This window comes from Micropterus salmoides, unplaced genomic scaffold, assembly GCF_014851395.1.
Source record: "Micropterus salmoides isolate LMB-PRFRI ecotype aquatic unplaced genomic scaffold, ASM1485139v1 Ms_hic_scaffold_8, whole genome shotgun sequence".
Lineage (NCBI taxonomy): Eukaryota > Metazoa > Chordata > Actinopteri > Centrarchiformes > Centrarchidae > Micropterus > Micropterus salmoides.
The window spans coordinates 6,222,141-6,238,246 of NW_024044570.1; the positions used below are offsets into that span (position 1 = coordinate 6,222,141).

At 36.6% G+C, this 16,106-nt stretch overlaps 2 protein-coding genes across 3 annotated transcripts; both read left to right on the forward strand.

Moving 5' to 3' along the window:
• Nucleotides 1–1,698: 1,698 nt before the first annotated feature.
• LOC119894241 (high choriolytic enzyme 1-like) lies at nt 1,699–7,347 on the forward strand. 2 transcript variants are annotated; one of them, XM_038706882.1, is made up of 8 exons: nt 1,699–1,844; nt 2,419–2,464; nt 3,555–3,707; nt 4,496–4,613; nt 5,509–5,687; nt 5,961–6,042; nt 6,964–7,112; nt 7,235–7,347. In XM_038706882.1, exons 1-7 carry the CDS (start codon nt 1,770–1,772, stop codon nt 7,088–7,090), a joined length of 780 nt encoding a protein of 259 aa, XP_038562810.1. In that variant the 5' UTR covers nt 1,699–1,769; the 3' UTR covers nt 7,091–7,112; nt 7,235–7,347. The 2 variants fall into 2 exon arrangements, with proteins under 2 accessions (XP_038562810.1, XP_038562811.1); XM_038706883.1 differs by having other exon boundaries at nt 6,964–7,093.
• A 1,796-nt stretch (nt 7,348–9,143) lies between these two features.
• LOC119894240 (high choriolytic enzyme 1-like) lies at nt 9,144–15,711 on the forward strand. Its single transcript, XM_038706881.1, has 8 exons — nt 9,144–9,345; nt 9,837–9,882; nt 10,449–10,601; nt 11,705–11,822; nt 12,751–12,929; nt 13,299–13,380; nt 14,637–14,781; nt 15,543–15,711. The coding sequence occupies exons 1-7, from the start codon at nt 9,274–9,276 to the stop codon at nt 14,767–14,769; spliced, it is 783 nt and encodes a 260-aa protein (XP_038562809.1). The 5' UTR covers nt 9,144–9,273; the 3' UTR covers nt 14,770–14,781; nt 15,543–15,711.
• The last annotated feature ends 395 nt before the right edge of the window (nt 15,712–16,106 follow it).

A 16,106-nucleotide genomic window follows, 5' to 3' on the forward strand; every position in this document is an offset into this window, starting at 1 on the left:
GTTTTTGGGCAGTTCGATCATAAAACTTGCCACCTCTGGTGAAGCTGAAGATGAGACTCGGTGCCTGACTGTCCAGAGAGGTCTAACAGGGCGAGACAGGTGACAAGAAAACCCACAAATTTGACCACTTATTTGTTTGCTGAGCTCTTTTTAAAAATCCAGTGGTCACGCTGTCTTTTAAGCATAAACTATATAATTCCTAGTCCATCCAAGTACTCGGATGTTGTCATGCGCAATGATGTCTCATTTGAATTTATAGATGTATAAAATGAATATCACAGCTATATTTAATGTGAACTTCCTGCACTAAAATTTCTCTTCATTTGTTCCATTTTTCAATAAGCCATTCTGCATTTAATTACATATTTTAAAACAGATTTGATATCAGTGTCTCTCCTTACCAAAGAGAACACAGTGGGTGAATGTTTCACTATATTGTACTTGTGTACTATGTATATGTTGAGCAAAAGCATTTAATTTAAAATGCAGATGAAAAAACAAACTTGTGTCAAATATCCAAGTGTACTGTATTGGCCTATTTGTATTTTCTGCGTTTGTTAATGTCTCCCGGAGGAAAAATGTCCAGATCCAAAGTGTCAGACAGCCAAGGGAGAGAGAGAGAGAGGTGCCAGGATGGACGATTGTCCAGAACAGGAAGAGGGAGGGAGAGAGAACAAAACAAAAGAACTTCTTTTTTACAGTCTATGATCCAAATAAGGTTATTGTTCACCCCACATGTGTGAAGATAGTCTGGGGCTTTCAAAACAGCCTACATCAGCCTACATAAAAAAAATAAAATGATAAAGAAAATTGGATATTAAAAAGATCATTGGATAAAAGTGCATACTATAAAATGTCAATTTGAAAATCAAAAGGGAAATCTAAAAATCTTAAATAGAAAAATAGAAAAGAAATTGAACAAAGTTGCAACAGAAAAATAAAACACATTACTTAAAATGAAATTATAAAAGTCTTTACCAGCTAGTTCCTAACTTTGTCTGTTTGTCATTTGCTGCTGGGCAGGTAGGTAACAACGACCCTCCAATGAAGAGAAGCAACAATGTTATCAGTATAATTATGAAATGGAAGTAAGTAAAGGACAGCATATCATAGATTAACCTGGAAATCATATTCAATTCTTAAATTAATTTTGACCACATTTTAAGAATTTACTTCCTACTCATTACTGTTTAGTACAGAAGACTGTATCTGCCTGCTAAAAATGATGCTGAAAATTATTATATAAAATGTATTTTATATATTTTTGTTTGTTTGAGATATTAAGTCAAATTTATACCATAATAAGTAATAAGTCAACACTTTTGTGTGGCATAATTTTGTTTTACAAACATTTTATTCCTGTCAGAAAAGGGCTTCGGTAAACAGTAATTGAAGTAAGAAAATTGATTTGTGATATGTTGTCTTTGTTGAATAAGGTTTGTGCTTTATCTTCCGTAATTCAGCAACTGTTTTCTAACAAACATTCATTCAAACTAATCAGGTTGATCTGTTTTGTAACAGCTCTGAAGCAGGTGTCCTCAGGGCCTTTAGTCTCACAACTTCGCAAAAAGTCTCAACAATCTTTTGCCACCACAAGCAGATTTTATTCATGTTAAGGTGGGAAACTGCAGCGTGTTCTCAAGGCAACATGCATCTTATCACTAAGCAAAGTGGTGTTTTTTTCAGGAGTTAACAGATACAGTGAAAGGTATAAACAGTGGCTGTAGCAGTATCCCGGTGTTAACAGTGAACACCTGCAGGCTGGTAACATGGCTTTCTTCAAGTGCACGCTCAGTCTCCTCGTCCTTCTTGTGGTCTCTGACTGCTCCTGGGCTGAAGAGCAGGTGAGAAAATTTGTAATGTGTTTGTGATTTAATCTGTGTCTTTTTGTTTGTTTGTTTATTGTTAATATTTGTTGAAGTTTGTTACGTTCAGGTTGTTTTATGACTGACACCAAACCAGCCTAACTGATGCACTGATGCAATATTGTTTCAATGTAAAACTAAAAATTTACAACAACAAACATGCATCTGTCACTGCTTGGAGTGGCTCATAAAAAAAGTAGCATGAATTAAATGTTAATAAGGATTCTGAACATATACAGTCAGACAGTAAGCAAAATTTTATCTAACTTCGCAGAAGCTTAAAGGATAATTTAGGCAGAATTTTAGGGACATTACATGTAGTGTTTGTTTGAATTAATTGACACACAAATGAACTTGTTCTATTATTTAACATGCACGTTGCCACTGCAGTACATTGTGTCTTCCTGATGTTGATGCAGACATCCACAATTTCCCATGCTCATGTCGTACATACACACAGGAGGGAAGTATGACCAAATAGCAAAACGTGCTAAATATATACATTTAACTTTTCAATTGAGCCCTTACTAATGATGTCATCTCCCTGATCTAGGATCTGTCTGTATCCGAGCTCCTGTGGAGGGCAAACAAGGATGTCGGTAAGACCCCATGCATTTTTTTGATTATTTCTTATTTAACAGGGACAGTATACATTATTAAACAATGCTGTAAATGCACTAGAATTAGCCCAAATTGTATTTTCGTCTGTAGTTCCGAGACAGATGTTACGTTACAAAGTCACCCTGAAAAAGAATATAAATTGATATAAAATTGCAAATCATTCATAAGCGTGTTGACAATAGTTAAGAAGGAAGACAATGTTAGTAAAAACAAACATCAAATGTAGGTATTGCTTTGCTATATAAAGGGCATAAACCAATCAAAGGTTGGGAAACAGTGATGTAGTGATTTTCATTCAGAGTGCCATGAGGTTCACTGTGGACATTCATGCCCCATGAAAAGGCTGGACACGCTCCTTTATGGACAGGCCATAAACTTCTTGTCACTTTCACAATTTAATAGGTGGATTTCCATAAGAGTTGAGCAGTACATTCATGTTCCCAGGTGGATTAATTCTACAGCGATTCCCTGAAAACATCATATCAATACAAGCATCTCAAAGAGGCTGTAAGAATAGAATCAGTGTAGTAATAATTTCATTATGTGGGGTATATCGAACATAGAGATTACTTTGTCTGCAACAACAACAACTTGTTGTTTACAAACATTACTGACCCATTTTTTCAATTATCAGATCAGATGATAAACAGAGGAAATGCCAAATCATAGTCAGACTTTCCAGTAAAACACTGATGTACTTTTACGGGTCAAATTCATTGGTGAAATGTAACTCCATACATTTACTCAAATACTGTACTTAAGTGCAAATTCAAAGTACTTTTCAATTTATGCAACTCTATACTTTATACTCCACTAAATCTCAAAGGCAAATATTGCACTTTTTACTCCATTACATTTGTTTGACAACTTTAGCTTCTTTTCAGATTACAGTTGTTTCTGATAATATTCATATACCTTTCTTTCGTAAGGTTGTGAATGCAGGTATTTTACTCATAGTGGAGTATTTTCACATTGTGGTATTAGTACTTTCACTTAAGAAAGGATCTGAATACTTCTTCCACCTCTGGTCAAATTACTGCTTGACTCTGTAATGTCTTCCTCCAACAGTGCATACGGAGGACGAGCCCTTGGTCATGGACGACATTGCTTATGACAACGAAAATGAGAGAAACGCTGATCCCTGCACCTCCAGGGGCTGCATGTGGGGCAAATCAAGCGATGGGAAGGTCTACGTGCCCTATGTCATTGCCACACATTACTGTAAGTAACTGAAAAACTCTTCATAAAAATATTTGACAGCTTTCATTATGACATGAGATATAAAATAAAACGGGATATCTAATTAATTGGTTGGAGGTAAAGCCACACCACGAAAACAATAGAATTTATTTTAAAAAGTGGACCTAGCCAACGTGACGTCACCCATTGGTTTGTGTTTCATCTTATTTTTTTGAAATCAGAAGTGACAATTTGGTAACCTTAGTTTGGTAAAGTCTTTATTCATATTAGAACTGCATGTTTAAATATAAAACTGATCTTTCAGTCCCGCGATGAATAGTGAAACTGACTCCCATCCTGCAGGAATCCCACAGGATTCCCGCAAAAATGTCTGTCTCTGATAGGCATTGCTATGCCTGACAGGTCACCTTGGGATCGATTTGTCAATTACAAGGTAGCCATGCCCTAAAGGATAAACTGCTTTATTGTCTATTTTCCTCTAAATGGGACCATAACTTACAAAATGAACATCATGATGTATTAAACACCTAAAACCAGCAACTGAGACCATAAACTCATTAGGGAAGTTATTATTATTATTACTCAATAAATCAAGTAGGGTCATTTTGACTTCTATACATTCAGGGAGTCGACCCCTCCTGACTATTAGAAAGAATGCAGGTTTAAGGCATTGGCTTCACGTTTCAGACCAAGAGGTGCTTTCATGCACGGGCAGAAGGTGCTCAGGTAGACAGGCAAGATGGCAGGTATTTTAATTTTTTGTGTCAGAGCATATTATTTACTTATCTTACCTGCATGTGTCTTCTCAGCTTCTCGGGAGCGCTCCATCATCGAGCGTGGGCTAACATCCTTCACTGATGTCTCTTGCATTCGCTTTGTCCAACGCACCAACCAGAGAGACTACCTGAGCATCCAGTCCAACAATGGGTAACAAACCATGTGCTTGCGTGTGGGTAAACGACATGCAGCTCATTAACTCAAACCTGTGCTTGTGCATTATGAAATGCAAGATAATTGATATCAGTATCTTCTTCCTATCATAGATTAAATATTTGTCTTTCTGACAGATAAAAATAGGAAATATAACATTGCGCAATGTTTCATGTCAAATTGTCAAAGCATGTTTTATGGCTGCATTTGCTTAAAGTGCCAAAATATTCCAATTGTTTTGTACATTCTTTTATAAAATGCTCCTCCTCATTCAGACATATGTGAAAATTTTGTATCTCAACAAAAATTTAGAATAAAGTTCTGTGGGTTTTAATAGTTTTAGTTGCAATTATGGACCTGAAACTGGTACTTTTATAAATTCAATATTTGTTGAAGGGTTGAATTCTTAACCAGACTAAATAAGATCAGTAATTTATTTTATAAGCACAGGTCTTTCTTTAAATATTTCCTTACTGAGTTATATTTTAACACTAGATATCATGTGAAAATATTGTGTGTATCACACTTTACATTGAGAAACTTCTAACTGTTATGTGTGCTTGTTGCTGTGTGTTTGTTATTGTATGGTCTTGGAGTTTTGTTGTGTTTAAGGTATTCATGTTCTGCAGAACAGGAACCTGCTGAAAATCAGTTCTAGACTGAGTCAGGCCCGATTGCTCTTAATCTTTTCCCGTTTAAATAAAAAAATAAAATTAAAATAAAAAAATTAGTCAGTATCTTAAATTTTATGTTCCTTAATATCATTTTCAATCCATATAACTACCAGTGTATGAAAATATCTTAATCTCTAAATCTTAGAAATACCTGAGCCATGAACTATTCGTGCCTGCTTTGATCATTATTATTTTTTCATTTAATTGTATGAATGCAGCTGTTACTCCTACGTTGGCCGCCGTGGTAATGCCCAGACGGTGTCTCTGGACCGTCAGGGCTGTCTCTACCACAACACCGTCCAGCACGAGCTGCTCCACGCTCTCGGCTTCAACCACGAACAGTGCCGCTCTGACAGGGACCAGCACATCAGGGTCCTGTGGGAAAACATCCAGTCTGGTCTGTACTAAATGCAGCCAAATTTTAAAATGATCTGAATGTTCTGGGGCTGCAAATGGAATTATTATTTTAATTAAGGCTGCCAATTATTTTCTTGATCAATCAATTAATCGATTTTTAAATGAAATGCCAGAAAATATCTTTTACCAAAATCCTAAAACTAATTTCTTGACAAACTGACGACTGAGTGGATCATAAGTAAAAGACAGTTTACCACATGCTTGCAATTTTCTGGTCTTTTCTGACCCTTTGTTGTGATTTTTTCCCTCTCAGGTTACGCTTACGCCTTCGACAAGATTAACACTCTGAACCAGAACACTCCCTACGACTACAACTCTGTCATGCAGTACCACAGGTGGATATGGCTACAATTCATCTAACTTCTGTTTATTCAGATGAGCATTAACTGATTTTATAATTATTTGTTCATATAACTTTGTGCCCTCATTTTGGAAGTACCTTTTATTAAGGGAATTTATGAAAAATATTGGCCTGGCGACAGCAAAAGGGGGCTGAATCTTGCATTTTATTTCACAAAAAAGCAAGACCCTCCAAAAATCTTCTTTGGGCCTTGACCCCTAACTTGGAAATAAAAACACAATACCCTCCCCTCAAAATCTCAAAATAATTTGTTTTTAATAAAGAGCTGCAAAATAAATATTTTCCACCAAACCCAGATGCCACTCAAAAAATTAATATGGATTAGATCAGATGATGCGACAGCCCAGTAATGATTGAGATCAAGACATCTGATTGTCTGTAAAATCATTTACATGATTCTTGTGTCATGTGTCCTGGCGTGCAGCATGTTTCCTCCAAAGAGTGCACAAAAAGCACAACCGCCAAATGTTTTCAAAATCAGCAAAAATAAAGTATTTCACACTCGTCCGATTGCCTTTCCCCCTCTAATAATTTTCACACAGTCACACAAAAATTATAACAAAGCGACGACATCTTTATAATCAAGCCATTTAGTTTTGTAACCTGAGTTAACCCTTTAAACAGTATTTAAATAACTACTACTAATCATTTCTATTTAAGATGGGAAACATAACATTGCATAATGTTTAGTGTCAAAACATGTTGTTAATGGCTGCAGTATGTTAAAATTTTCAGTATCTTTTGAACATAAAATGCTCCTCCTCATTCAGGGATAAGTGGAAATTTTATGTCTCAACAATAATTTTGAATAAAGTTCTGTGGGTTTTAATATTGATATAAGACTTTTTTATACAAACCAAAAAGAATTCAACCTCTGTACTCTTTATAATTCCAGGTATGCCTTCTCCGGGAACAATAAGCCCACGATGGTTCCAATCCCCAATGCAAATGTTGAATTCGGCACGGGCAAACAGATGAGCAGTAATGACATCACCAGACTGAACAGGCTGTACAAATGTTAAACAGTAAGAGAACACATACTAGGTTTGTATACATGTTATATATCAGTTGTTGTTAAGTGTTCCCTGTGTAAATCTAATTTATTAACAAAATGTGCACTTGTGTTTGTTACCTTTTTACACGTTTCTATTTCTATTATTAAACAGATGATGAAAACAATCCTGACAACATGGTGCCAATTCAGACATCAAACCAGCTGTTTAAAACTGTGTTTTCTCTCAAGACATTGTATTGACAATAAACTGTTCATTGAAGCCTTGTTTGTTGTTTGTGCACCAAGTATTCCTGAATTCAAAATTTGACGTTTGCGTGATGAACGTGTAAAATCTACAGAACATTTATATTTTAACACAAAATCAAATTACTACTTGTAATGTAAAAGGTGTCCCTTGAACCCACAGGGAATAATTGCCCAAGTTTGATGGAGTTTTTTTTAGCAACATGTAAGCTCGTTGTTTCAGTTTTAGGGTAAATATACTGTAGTGTTTAGTGCCAGACCTCTGAAGCCTGCTGCTCATCTCTGCTTGAAGGCAAAGTTTACATTAGTAGCATAGCACACCCAAATCTCCAAGGAACTGTCAGTGGTTGAGTTGCACTCTGGGTGATGTAGTCATAAATCAAGATTGTGGGGTTGCACCTGTCTTGACCCATCATATGTCCTCCGTGTTTCTCTCTCTCCTGGATGCCGCCCACCAGATATAGCCCTAAAAAACAGGAATTCTTTTCCACACAGCAGGGTAAATGTCGAGGGACAGCACATGTCAACTTCTTAGGCCAGGGAACACACTACAAGATATACAATCCAGTAATAATCCAGAGTTGGCTATGATTGGTTATTGATTTTTAAAGATAGTCAGGTCTGGTCTGCGCAAGATAGGACGGGTCACCTTGGACAGCTGAAATCTGGACAAATCTGAATGTGATTCTGCTGTTTGAGCTGGTTAACAACAGACATCTAAGCAGAGATGAATGATCTGCCTCAGTCTGTTAGGATCATAAATACCTTCATAAAATGAACTGTAATTGAAACTTTATTGTTCAAAAACTTCTTCAATATCTGCAACCAGTTTCAATCATAACAAAAAACATCCCTGCAGACATAATCCTTTTTGTCAAAGAGCAAGATTCTTTTTAGTTAAACCAGAAACAGTCACTATATTGCTCTTGTCTAAGCCTTCAGACTCCATTGATAAAACCATTATTATATTTCTATCAATACAGACAAACAGTGTCATTACTTAATCATATTTTATATTATTCTGGTGTAGGCTGTTTGACTTTGCTGTTACTAATCACACCACTTTGTCACTCTTGCCTTGTAATCTGGACTTTAATTACTTTCTCTATTTACCTGTGCTTATTTCTGTCTGTGCTGCTGCAACATTTGAATTTCCCCGCAGAGTGAAAGTAAATATACTATTGATGAGGAAAAAGACAACTATCCCACCTACTTTTAAAAATAAATCCCTCGCACGATGATGCAAATTGTGGCTAAAATGTAAATCAAGTATACCTAATTCCGCATCCCCACCTCTCAATTATTTATCACATTTATCATTATTTATTGTTTAATATTTAATTTTAAAGTGAAATAGTTAGTCTTAGAATGAAAATAGTTTCTCTATACACAAAGCAAAAACCTATAGATTATTCACAGTAATAAAACTGATGGATTAATATTAATTAACAGTGGAAGCCAAAATGTACACTTACTGGTATTTGATACCATTATTTTTGTGATTTGGGTTTTTTCTTTTTGGTAACCTTTTGTTTTGCCACATATTTCCTACTTCGAATCTTTAAAGAACCTGGCGTTTTGAACCCTGCATCCTGTGATGAGCCAGAAAGACATCATCAGGCTCAACAGGCTATTCAACTGCTAACAGTCTTTAACCTCACAGTTAAATACCCCAAAACCTTTTGAACTGATTATTATTAACCAGTAAAGAAAAACTGTCTATTTTTTTCTGTGGCACAGTTAAGACTCAACTGCATTATGGGAACAAGCATCTGGCATGAAGGTGAAATAGTCTTATCAGTTGCAAAAGCTTTATTTATATCTCCAGTCATTTCTTTCCCCCAGTGTAACGGATCCAAAGCTACACAGAAATACTGGGCTAACTTTATATTGACTTTTTGTGGCTTGAGCGACAAAAACTTTGTTAACTTCAGGTTTTCAGGAGACATGACTGGTCTGAGGCGCACTCTGGGACTTCTGGCTTTGATGGTGATTTCGATCAGGGCTGAGGAGAAGAAGGTGAGTTTTCAAGTCCATTCAAAATTAAAGAAAATTTTTGCTGATATGGCACATTTCATACATTTCTTGGTGCTTTTAAAAACAGTTCAGCGTCATAAAATTCACCAAAACCCAGCCAGGAAAATAACACCAGAAGATAATGAGTAATTTAAAATTGACAAAAACTGTACCCCAACTGTATATTATCTGTGTTCAAGTCACATTTTCAGATATGTCATAAACTTGAAAATCTACTGTTGTTTGGATTGGATCGAAGTTAAACTACTAAGCAATAAAGGCTTTTTCCTGAATTCACTTCATCAGTGCATTTTATAAAACTAATTACTAATATAATATATAATATAAAAATAAAAATAAAAATAGTGAAATTTGCTTTATTGATTTTAACTTTGATGAGGAAACTACTACTACTATGATAAAAATCATTTAGAAAACAACCCGCCGGACTTATACCACCAATGCTGTTCAACCTCCTCCTCCTCTCATCACAGGCTAAATTTGTCTCTGAAAGAATTGAGGAAGCCAACACAAACACTGGTAAGGCATTTGATAAAAATGGATTCAAGTACATTTCAATGCTTTACCACACAGCCAGGCTACCTGTTACAACTGAGACGACATTTAGCGTCTTTCTTGGTTTCATGTGTGTCTTAAAAGATATTATGAGAAAAGTTACAGAAGGCTAATATGTCTGCTATAATTTCCATTCCATAGATTTTCTATAGCTACATTATAAAGGTCATAGAATGATTATTTGTCATAAATTTTATCAACTGTAACACCACCATTGAAGTATTTTATCTTTTTTATCCTTATAATTGTTTTTAGGACACACAAAACACACCTATAGTATAGACTTTCTGAGCAAAAATATACAATTTAAAAGCAGAATTAATTTTTTCTTAATTGTTCATGAACAACCCATTTAACTAATTACGTTTTTAAATCAAAACTGACACACATACTCCTGCTCCTCTTTTAATCTCATAAGAAGCTTGTATATGTCAAGATTATGAATTAATTTTGTCATGATATTGAGAAAGCGTTTTGTCCTCACTGGTCTTCCATATAACACTGTCCTGTGCTCCATGTTTTAAAATCAGTCAGAGCTCCTGATGGGCTCTTTGTGGAGGATGACATGGCTTATGACTCTGAGAGTGAGAGAAACGCCGACCCCTGCACCTCCTACAACTGCAAGTGGGACCAGGCCAGTAATGGCATGGTCTATGTGCCGTACATCATCGCAGACGACTACAGTGAGTGCAGCAGTTTTCACTTCAGTGGTGGTGGAAGAAGTATTAACATATTTTTATTATCTTAAAACAATAGTCAGGTGCTCATGTTAACATTGACACAGGTTTTGCTTGCTGTAATCATCCCTTCTGTTTGTACTGGCCATCAAGAGATCCCCTCCTAATGAGCTTCTAATGTGATGGGTGATAAAATCTTTAATTCTCGTTCCATGCAAAACTTCATCAAAAAGTTTATCTACACCTAAAATGAGGCTTAAGTAGCCTAAATTAAACAAACCAAGTGTGTGTCTTTAAAGTTATTGTCTTTTTAGTTTTAGCGCTTAGAAGATATCCACTTGATTTGGCCAACTTAGACTACTGAAGCCTCGTATCAGGCTCTGATAAACTCAGATGTCGATTTTGTTTCCCATCAATTACATTGGAATTGAATTAGGAGGGGATCTCTTGATGGTCAATAAGTAAAGCCTGTTTTTCTTTGTTCATATTGACGCCTAGCTGTTTCACATCTTGAAAAATGGTGAATCTGTCCTTTAAGTAAAAGTAGGCAACACAAATATCATGAGAATAATCAAATGTATTATGCAAGATCAAAACTATCGAAGCATTATATCATTATAAAGTGATAGTTCAACATTTTGTGACATACACTAATTTGCTTTCTTGCCGAGAGTTATAAGAGAGAATCAATTCTGCTCTCACAGACAGCAGCCAGTTCTCATAGCAAAGTCTGGAAACAGGGGGAAACAGCTAGCCTGGCTCTACGCAAGAGCACCAAAATCAACATAAAAGCTTGGCACTCCGTAAAACCACAACATGTTGTTTTTACACTTTGGTTTTTGTACAAATTCAAAGGAGATATAATGTGGTAAATAGTAATCTTTAGACATGCTGCAGTGCTGGCTGTTTTCTCCTGTTTCCAGTCTTTGTGCTAAGCTAAGATAACTGGCAGCAGGTTCACATTTAGCATACAACGAAAAGTTCGGTATCAAACTTCTCATTTAACTTTTAACAAGAAAACTAACACATTTAAGATTTTATGTCTATTCTTCCTATTCGCCTGAAATATGTCAAGATGAATCTGTATTAAATGATTCATACGCTTTCAGCATCCAGAGAGCGCGCCATCATTGAACGTGGCCTAGAGTCCTTCCACAGTGTCTCCTGCATCCGATTCGTCCCTCGAACCAGTGAAAGAGACTACATCCACATCCAATCTCTGGACGGGTTTGTCCTTATTACATGTTTGAGTACTTAAGAATACATATTGTCGACATAATGGAATACAGGGGTTTCCACGTCTTCTTATTTACCACATTTCTAATTAACTTAGTGCACTTGTATTTCTTCCACATGAGAAATTATACTTCCAGAATTCCACCGTATTATAAATATGAGGTTCTGACATTTAAACTGCCTGACATAAAGTGACTTCAGCATATAACCTCTCTAGAAACATGCAATTGAGGCTCCATTTCAAAATACTGTACATAATAGTGTTGAGGTTACAAGTTCATTAAAAAACGCAATGAAGAAACAACTGTTTATTACTTGATATTTTCAAAATATAAAGGTCCACTTAGTAAAAATTAGATTCATTTTATACGTACCTCTGAGACTGTCTATAGCGATAACCCGCTATTAGTGTAATTTTAAAGATTTATGACTATCCCACAGTGTAGTTTTCAATCTCCAAATCAAGTGCTATCAAGGTTTGTATAAGAGTTCCAAATGGGTCTATTCTTGGTCCTCTTTTATTCACCATATGACAATATAAAATCTGTCCCTCCAAATTGTATTTGATATTCTACAAGCTCTTCTCTTAATCTGGCCATTTCAAACACTTCTGATACATTTCAGATCTCTCTTATCAAACATAAGCTTGTTTTAAATTATGACAAAAAAAAATATTAAAAGGCTAAACTCAAGTATTAGCAATTCCACTTGTAATTGCTTTTCGTAATGTGAAACTAATGTTACTTGTGTGTGTGTGTGAATTTTCTGTCTATCCATACTTAACTGTACATGTTTACTCTTGTACAGATGTTTCTCTTGGAGATATTGAAGAGTTTAATTCTTTGTTTTGATTTGGTCTCCTTAACTGTGTCAAATGTGAATACATATACAATAACACAGACTGTTTATCTTCTTTCAGGTGCTTCTCCTATGTGGGTCGGCGTTTTAACGCACAGGCTCTGTCTCTGAAGCGACAGGGCTGCCTGTACCATCATGTGGTGCAGCACGAGTTGCTGCACGCCCTGGGCTTTAAACACGAGCAGTGCCGCTCCGACCGAGACCAGTACATCCGCATCCTGTTGGAGAATGTCATACCTGGTGGGGGATACGCTGACCTTTTATCTATTGACCATTGGCTCAAATTTCCCGTATCAAAGAATTTAAATTTATGTGGGAAAATGTTGCAGAGCCTGCTTTATGTCCACTGCCTGTGTAGAAAGTGCTGTGCCATGAAATTTACTGAGCACATACAACAATACTTGTTCCTGAGTGGACAAACCCTATTTATTTTAATGACCCCACTTAATGCAATGCCACCTTCAGGACAAGCGATAGATTTAACCCCATAACAAAATATCCACAGTGTTTTTTCAGTACAAAACAGCAAAGATAAGGCTGTGGAAATAGCAATACTCTACTACCCACTCACATCTAAAACAATGCTTTGCCTGCTTGCTCTCTACTTAGGTTGGGAGTACGCATTCGACAAGATCAACACTCTGAACCAGGGAACCCCCTACGACTACAACTCTGTCATGCAGTACAGCAAGTAGGTACAGTAACACCATGCACGATGTGTCTTAACTGAACTTACTGACGGTTCTTCTGCACCTTGTCCACCTTCCTGCCATGGCAGCAGCCGTTTGTTTGTGACCATTGTTTTTATAGATTCTTGTTTCCTGTTGCTAGTCCTGTTTTTGTGGCTTTATTTTGTTTGGTTAGCTTTAGTTTAAGGTTGGTTTAGGGTAGAGGGAAATCTCCAGATCATACTTTCTTTGGATAATTTTGGCCAGCCCATCAAAGTTGTTATTTTGTTTTTGAGTGTTTGCGGTTGCAGATTTCAGATGTTTTTCATAGCTTATTTTATAAACTTAATGTTGTGGTTGCAACTCCTTGACTCTTTGATTGTCTTAGACCTCTTTGGCAATAATCCTTTCTGGGGGTCCTACCACACAAAACATTTTTATTCACCATTTATTACCAAATAGTCTCAGCAAGCAGCGTCCATCCTCACCTCCTCCATCACCACCTGGTACGCTACTGCCTCCGTCAGGGACAAAGGCAGGCTGTAGCGTATCATTCTCTCTTTTGTGAAGGTGACTGGTTGCCAGATTCCATCTCTCCAGGACCTGTACGCCTCCAGGACTCTGAGAGGTGCAGGAAAGATTGTGGCTGACCCTCCCACCCTGGACACAAACTGTTTCAGACACTCCCCTCCTGCAGGAGGCTGCGGTCCATCAGGACCAAGAACACAAGAGCACTTTCTTTCCTACTGCAGTGGCCTCCTTAACAAGGCCCGGGTCCCCACTGACTCTCATGCCCCCCACAAACCCGAACACACACCTGACCCCACACGTTACAGCAATGCTAAACTTTGATCTGTGTCCATTGCACTAATTCTTTTATGCTTACTGTGAATTTTTGCACATTGCTTGTTAATATCCTGTATATTTTTTGCATTATTTTTTAGTATTATATTTAGTATTTCATAGTATTATTCTATTATTTTGTATACTTGTACATTTCTGATATCTTAATTTGTCTATATTTATATTTCTATATTTATTTACCAAGGCAAACTCCTTGTATGTAAAAATGTACCTGGCAATAAACCTTATTCTGATTCTGATTAAAAATTATCCTCCTCAGGACAGACAGAACAAAGACAACATTAGAACTGACTTAATTTTGTATTAGACAAAATTTCAGCCATTGTGCGTCTGAATCTGATCCACAATGTCACATATTTCACCTTATATTAGCTACCCATCATCCACTTTCCAAGTGTAATGTGTTTGTTTCCAGGTACGCCTTCTCCAAGAACAACCAACCCACCATGGTGCCAATCCCTGATCCAAACGTCGAGTTCGGAACAGCCACTGAGATGAGCCAGAACGACATCACCAGGCTCAACAGGCTGTACAACTGCAACTACTGATAGGCCAGAATAGTAAATACACACATACACACACACAAACAGAATACAGAGTGCCCTAATTGTGTTTCCCTAAGATAAATCCCAAACTCCCACTTTCTGCATAAAAATGCCTTTTAGTTTACGATCACTGTGCAAGATGTACGAATTTTATGAGAATGTTTTTATTTGTCCTGAAGTGGGACTAAACTCAAACATTATGGCTTCAGTTGTTTTTTGAGTGCTTCTATCTCAGTTTATATTTCCATTCAGAAGAGCACCCAGTTCACACAGAGGAAGTGCACCCATGAGAATCAGAATTAAATATGGCTCATTGCTAAAATAATAATATATTTACAAAACATCATGGATAATTGCTATCTGCCCTGAGTGGGGTGTTTCAGGTGAGTGGCTTTTGATAAATGCTTGTTTGTAAAGTGTTGTATTTAATAATAATAATATTAATAATAATAATTTATTACATTTATATGGCATTTTATCATGGAAACTCAAAGCGCTTCACAGTGAAGTAGGGGGGACTCACCTCAACTACCACCAATGTGTAGCACCCACCTGGGTGATGCTCGGCAGCCATTTAGCGCCAGAACGCTCGCCGCACATGAGCTTGAGGCAGAGAGGGAGTGAAACATTGAGCCAATTACTATGGGGGGGTGATTAGATGGCCAGATGGTGAAAGCCAGGTTGGGAATTTAGTGTTGTCTATTTCATATTCTGATGTTGATCAAAATATCTTCAAGATTTCTGATTTTAATTTGATTTAAATTTTTCTGTCAAAGGCCCAAAACAGGAGTTTCTTCCTGGGTTCAACTACCAATGGATTCCTTCCTGTGAGAGCAGCAGTGTCGATCTGTGCGATTACTGAGCCTTCTTTCAGTTTGAATATGACTGAAATATAATCAGCTTCAATAAAACATCAAAAAACAAACAAACATTGCGATGACCTTATGTCTCCTTTTTCTTACTGTAACACTTGTTTTATTCCACTCAGGATATTTTAGTTTTTCTTTAAACTGACTCCACCAGTATTGTTATTATGATTTATTGTCTGCATTGTTCATGACACTTCTGTATTGGGGAGGGTTCTCAAACTTGTAACCACAGAGTCTGGCTACAAGAAACAAAATCACTGACCACAAATCTTGCCTTAAAACATACAATTCAATTAGTCTTTAAAGTAGCTAGTATATTATGGTATAAGTCGCTACAGTTCATCCATGAACACCACTGAACCATAAGTTCTTCACTGTTACGTTAGTATCAGCTACATGACTAAAGCCTAAATGTAAAGTGTTTTAGTAAAACTGCTAAATAGCAGAATATTTTGTATCATCATAAGTTAC

Bases quoted from the DNA above. Each gene is read 5' to 3' on its own strand.
- LOC119894241 (XM_038706882.1), top strand. From the start codon at position 1,770: ATGGCTTTCTTCAAGTGCACGCTCAGTCTCCTCGTCCTTCTTGTGGTC. The intron at 3,708-4,495 runs GTAAGTAACTGA...GTGTCTTCTCAG, and splicing joins TGTCATTGCCACACATTACT to CTTCTCGGGAGCGCTCCATC. The intron at 5,688-5,960 runs GTCTGTACTAAA...TTTCCCTCTCAG, and splicing joins GTGGGAAAACATCCAGTCTG to GTTACGCTTACGCCTTCGAC.
- LOC119894240 (XM_038706881.1), top strand. From the start codon at position 9,274: ATGACTGGTCTGAGGCGCACTCTGGGACTTCTGGCTTTGATGGTGATT. The intron at 9,346-9,836 runs GTGAGTTTTCAA...CTCTCATCACAG, and splicing joins TCAGGGCTGAGGAGAAGAAG to GCTAAATTTGTCTCTGAAAG. The intron at 10,602-11,704 runs GTGAGTGCAGCA...ATACGCTTTCAG, and splicing joins CATCATCGCAGACGACTACA to CATCCAGAGAGCGCGCCATC.